General features: G+C 33.3%; 1 protein-coding gene and 1 long non-coding RNA gene across 3 annotated transcripts; both read left to right on the top strand.

The window, feature by feature from the left end:
- The first annotated feature begins 605 nt into the window (after nucleotides 1-605).
- Nucleotides 606-3,656, top strand: LOC139867028 (uncharacterized). 2 transcript variants are annotated; one of them, XR_011765729.1, is made up of 4 exons: nucleotides 606-889; nucleotides 2,347-2,482; nucleotides 2,910-3,206; nucleotides 3,594-3,656. It is a non-coding gene; the product is annotated as an uncharacterized lncRNA (long non-coding RNA). The 2 variants fall into 2 exon arrangements; XR_011765728.1 differs by lacking the exon at nucleotides 3,594-3,656 and having other exon boundaries at nucleotides 2,910-3,308.
- Nucleotides 3,657-4,333: 677 nt separating this feature from the next.
- Nucleotides 4,334-5,890, top strand: LOC139867891 (uncharacterized). The gene has a single exon (XM_071856240.1). The coding sequence runs from the start codon at nucleotides 4,334-4,336 to the stop codon at nucleotides 5,888-5,890; it is 1,557 nt and encodes a 518-aa protein (XP_071712341.1).
- Nucleotides 5,891-6,110: the final 220 nt, after the last annotated feature.

Genomic DNA, 6,110 nt, shown 5'->3' with positions numbered 1-6,110 from the left:
ATTACATAACCTTCATATGAATTTTACTTTTGGTATACATGAGTTTTCGACCCGCTTTGCAAGCTGATTAATTCCACATCGATTAACCGCTTTGTGGGAATCCCATAATCATCTCGTGCAAACCTCCGTGACCACGAGAGAATTTAATTTTTTTTTGTTTCAAGGACTAACTTTTTACCTATATATCAAAATTTTCACAATAATGTACTCCTTAAATTGTTCCCACTTGTTTGGGAATTCCATTATTTGTCATTCGATGGCTAGCATATTGCGATTAAGTTTGGCTGGCATATTGCGATTAAGTTCTTTAATGGAAACTATTAAAGCATTCATTGTGGTTTCTTTGGTATTATTAATCCGTGATATTATCATAATGACCTTAGTTCATGTTGTAAACCAAAATCAACAACTTTCACACACATGTTATTCTCATTCCTTGAAATTCTCGGTGAATAATAACAACTTTTACGGAACATTTAATTTAATTTAATTTAACTACATAAGTTTCACCACCCTTAAATTCACTGTCCAACTGTAGCGCGTTTTATTTATTTATTTATTTATTTATTTATTTTTATTTATTTATTTATTTTTTTAATATACGGAGTACACAAATTTTTCTCTCTTTCTTCAAACCTCAAACACCTCCCACCTCTTTTGACGGTCGATTAGGGCAAAATCCTACCGGAATACCCTCCGAAACCACCACCAATAAATGCTTAACGAAATTCCGAACACGACCATAGCAATTTTATATCAAAGTAAAACCTTTTGCCTCTCCCTTTCGTGACGTTTCATCTCCATCTTTCAAGATCGATTTATGCTTTATTTCAAGATCCACGTTCTGTTCTCAACATCTATGATGGAATTGTTGATCGATTTATAGCAGGTAATCCTGAATTTTTTATATTTTGTTTTGTAATCATGTTTTGTTGTTATAATTATGATGTTTTGATGCTTTGTTGTAATCTTTTTCTAATGGAAAATTAGGATTCTTGATGAAATTTCTGGCGTGTTTTGAATTTCAAACGATCTAATTGATTTACCTAGGGTTTAAATCCAGGTTAAGTTTCAATATATATATATATATTTTTTTTTGTGTGTGTGTTTTTTTCTTCCGTTTTTCTGTTGAACAACTTGATTGTTTTAGTTGGACATAATAGAATAGAAAGTAAAAAGGGGAAATTGAATACGAATGATGAATGGTTGTTATGGCATTTTATATGTGAAGTATGGTGTAAAAGTGATAGATTTAGAGACTCGTATTAGAATTGAAGTGAAGATCATGCTTCCATAAGTATATGAATTATCACAAGGATTTGTTTGTCTCTGAATATTTACAATACAATACAATAAAAATAAACATATGATATAAAGTTTGTTAGACGAATTAGAGGGACCATTTGATCGAGTCATTTCTTAAACATTAACTTTAGTGTTTGCATTCAATTAATAAAATATCTTTATTGAATGAAAACTGGTCATAAATTGGCTAAGATAACTGATGAAAACTATAAATTGCCAAATTGGTATATGTATAATTAATTAACTTTAAAGCATAAACCGGACGGGTTAGTTTGATGGTTGAAGTTTTACAGACGCGAAAATCATAGTGAACTCAGATTTTATTCTTAAGAGCTGCAATTTTGAGCTATTGACTTAAAAAATGTGTAACTTAGATGCATTCGAAGAGTTTTATCGTTTACGTGTGAACTATGCGTATAACATGTAAGGAAGTAGTTTAACAATTAAGTAGAGTTCAGATTTGGTACATTCTTTTCGTATGCCAAGTTGCGATGGTGAAATAGGTAGTGTGGAGAATAGTGAAATAAATGGTGTCAAAAGGTCCGTCAGAAGTTGTACTAATTTAACCAAGTCAAATTGTTAAAGTTTCATTGATTATTATTGAAGTAATATTGTGTTTGTCGTACATGTTATCCTTTAGATATCTTTATTGTTTAATGATGGTGTGTTGGTCAACAAACCAAGTTGGTTATAACTGATGTAGACACCTTTATCTTTGTTAGCAAAACCAATTATTATTGAATAATCAGTATGTAGAGCTTGAGTTTGACTTCAGAGAGCATTCTAAGGATATCAAAAAATTTAGACAATTTTAGGTTCCTAATCTTATGTTAAGCATCGTAATTTATCAATTTTGAAAGACTCAAAAGTTATGTTACTTTTAAAGTAAACAGAAGACCATAACTGTGTGAACACAGTTTCATTTGTGATGAAACTTTGATATCAATGATTTTTTTTTTTTTGTTTTTTTTTTTAATGAACAGATTGACACTCTTTTAGCCAACATTGGTTTGACATTATCATATATGATCTTTTTAGCAGACAACCATCATCATCTGGGTTGGGAGATCACGGCAGGTTGACTTGCTGCTGCTGCTGCTGCTGCCTACTGGACAATTTACAATTATATCAACTTTACAGGTTCCAGTTTTTACTAAGATCATTAAAATCTTTGATGGTAAGTTTATCATTAAAATCTTTAGTTGTTTTTTTGGTTGTTGATAGTTACTTTTTTTATTTATTTTTATTATTATTATTATTAATTTTTTTTTTTTTGCATAATCTCTTTAAGAAAAAAACGTAAGCCAGGTAGTTGTAGTGTTTTTGGTTCGATTTTGCTGTCTGCTGAACGACACGCATCGTTGGCGATTCTTCAGGTTAATGTGTTGAGTGTACCAGATGTTACTGTTAGTCATAGTGTAGGTCATAGGGTCATTAATGTGTGACGTAGTGGTGCACTTCCTTTTTCGGTTAATCCAGTCGTAGATGATGTTCTACTAAACCGACGTCCGCAGCTGCCATATGCTGTTTTGATGTTTATTCTTAATATTTTTTGTTTCGTATATGGTATTATGAAGCTGTAACTTATATGTGTATTATTGCAGGTGTCAGTTCGTTGTATCGACACTTAGGTGCGGGAAGATACGGCCGTTAAAAATTTTGGTGGAGTTTGTTTAAGTGGTTTTAATAAAATGGTTTTTTTTACACTTTTTACCCCTAGAAAGTTTGTACATTGAACATAGTTCAAGGTGGTGTTTTGTAAATTTTTTGTGTCGTTTCATGGTCATCAAACGACCAATTTTTTTCATTCCAAACCAAAGGAAATACTGAGCAAGAATATTATTCGAAGCCCAACTCTTGCGCAACGTTTGGCAACCGATGTAGGAACGATATGTAAAAATGTATGTATAATAACCCTGTACTTATCTATATAATTCTATATAATAACGTCTTTCAAATACATAAAACATCTACCTAAGACATGCAAAGTAGATATCAAAAAAACTTTCCAAAATCCGCCGTTGTTGCGGCGGACCTCTCATCTAGTTAATGATGTTTTCTGTATGATTCCTAAGCCCAACAATTACTCAATTTTATATTTTAAATAATTTATCACAGCCCAACTAAACCTGAGCCCAATAACAAATTTAATTCGGTCAGCAAATTCCATTTAAGTCCAATAAAATTCAAAATTAGGTCACGTGACTATTCCTGTATCATCATCGTATTCGTATAACACCGCAAATTAGAGCTTCAGAAATTTAGGGCTTGTAATTAATTAATTGTAGCTGAGGACCGAAGGAGGAAGAATTGATTTCGTGGAATTAATCAACAACGAGAAACAAAATTCAACCAGGTTCGTTCTTTAGTTTATTGTTCTTCTTCTTCTTCTCTGCTTAAAGTTTGTGGCGGTCACTTTTTTTCCGCTGAACTTCCAAATCGTACAAAAAGACGTATCCAGTAGTATTGCGCAACTTAATTCAGTCCAAAACACACCAAAATTAGCTGTAATCTTATCAATCACAGTCAACGAACTCCGTAACCTAGAAACCCTAACTTTTTTAATTTTTTCACAGCACGTGAGGTTCTAAGTGTGCACAGCACGTGATTTACAGTACCTGAGTGAAGTCAGTTGCTGTGCAGTCAACAGAATAACAAATAGTTGTTAAAGTGTAATTGTGTTGTAACTGTCGATTTGTTAGCTATTAACTAGTGATTAGCAACTGTAATAGAGGATATCAAATTCAGTTGTAAGTTTTTCCCCCAATTCAATTGTAATAACCCTAAATCAATAAAATAGTCGATTACACTCCAAAGCTTGTTCTTAATTCGTGGGCGTTCTGGTTAATCGATAGTTAACTCCGATCATAGATCCAGGTTAACGTATCATTTTGTCCAGATATGTCTTGCTGCTATAAACATGTTTTACCTTAATCTTCAATTAATCTAAAATTAAATCATTGCTTTGTAGTACATATATATTCTGAATACTCAATTTGTTGTATTCCTTCAGTATTCATAACTTTATATGGAGGAAGTTCGGAGAAGATCAAAACGTGGCGATGTACCCGTGGATTTAGTTCACCTCATACAATCATTATTGTCGGTAAAAGAAGCGGCTCGTACGTGTGTGTTATCCAAGACTTGGTCACACGCTTGGTCTACCATCCCTCATCTCAGGTTTCATTATAAAACCTCAAAGTTTCCTACAGATGAAGAAAAAGAAAGAGAGTACATCAAGTTTATTGATCGCACCATGTCTAAGTACGTCCAACACAACATACCAATCGAAAGTTTGAAGCTGAAACTAGACAACCAGTTTGCTTCTCATTTTTCTAATAAATGGATTTCAACAGTAGCTGCCCAATGTTGTCTCAGGGAGCTTTACATCCGTATCTTTTATAAATCTGTTAGTAAATTAATACTAACTGATGAGATATTCTCCGGGAAAAACCTACATACTCTGTCTTTAAGAGGTTCCCGTTCATCACCAATTGAAATAGTGAGTCGCAATCCTGTGATCAACTGTCTGAACCTACGGTTACTCAAGTTGGAAGATGTGGAGATAAGTGAAGAGCTACTTGATACCTTATTCTCTACTTGTATCTTACTCGAGAAGATAGTCCTTTCACTTCGCTCTGATATGAAGACATTTAAGTTAAGAAATCTTTGTTATCTTCAAGAACTGAAGTTTATAACAGATGTACCATATGATGTTTGGAAAATTGAAGATGTCCCTAGTCTTCGCTTGTTTGACTACGTCGTGCGGTTATCTTGGACTGAACCTATAACGAAATTCAACGTGGCCTCATTAACGAGTGTGACTAAATTATCATTAGATGGTGTGACCATAGACGTCGAATTTCTTGACATGATCAAATCAAAATTACCTTCTCTTGAGATTTTGGACGTTGTAATTCGGAATTGGACTTTCGAAAGGTGGGATTTTACAAGTTCTTCGTTGAAACGACTGACCCTCATAATTCATCAAAGTGAGAAGTTTGATATACAAGTCAATGCTCCAAATTTACATCATTTTAGTTTCAGTGGCAGAATAATGCCTAGTCTTGTGTTTCCATCATCTAGTAATGGTCCTGAATATATCAAGCTTGAATTAGATTTGTTTGTTCCTGTTGATCGTTCATTCTTCCTTACGATGAGGGAACTACTCAATCTATCAAGCAAATTTGACATCGAAATCAGCAATATTATACATTATAAAGAGCTGAACATAGATAATGAGGATCACGAAATAAGGTTCACAGTTCCATCTACTAACGTGCAACACTTGTCATATTATGCATATACTCCTGAAAAATTGCAGGGGCATCTGTCATTTTTTGATGCACTTATTACTCTTTGCCATCCCAAATACGTAACCGTATACACTCCTAAGGAAGAATTTTGCGACTTCTTTAAGCCTGTGATAAGTGGAATGATGGCTAAGAAAAAGTCAGACGGAAAAGATATTGAGTTCAAGAATATCGATAATGATAAATGGGAGATTTTAACAGATGACTGCCCAAGTAATCTTGGCATATGGGATGACACTTTTTATTCACTTGAGTTGAAACCAAACTGGTAGAGCCTAGCTACCTAGCTACTCAGCTCTGGTTCAATTGATTGAAATTAATACTTTAAGAGTTCTTTGGCTCTTTATTTATTAAGTTAACCTTGTTTCTTTGTAACTCTTTCCATATTTGTTAGAATATGTAAGACTAATAGAGCTACTAGGGGTTTGATTAATTTCATGTGACATGGTAGTTCATGAGATGAATTTATATTAGTTTTCTTTCTGTGTTTAC

Source organism: Rutidosis leptorrhynchoides, chromosome 9 (genome assembly GCF_046630445.1).
Source record: "Rutidosis leptorrhynchoides isolate AG116_Rl617_1_P2 chromosome 9, CSIRO_AGI_Rlap_v1, whole genome shotgun sequence".
Taxonomy (NCBI): Eukaryota; Viridiplantae; Streptophyta; class Magnoliopsida; order Asterales; family Asteraceae; genus Rutidosis; species Rutidosis leptorrhynchoides.
The sequence above is the reverse complement of the archived record's forward strand: the minus strand, read 5'-3'. Positions and strand labels throughout refer to the sequence as shown.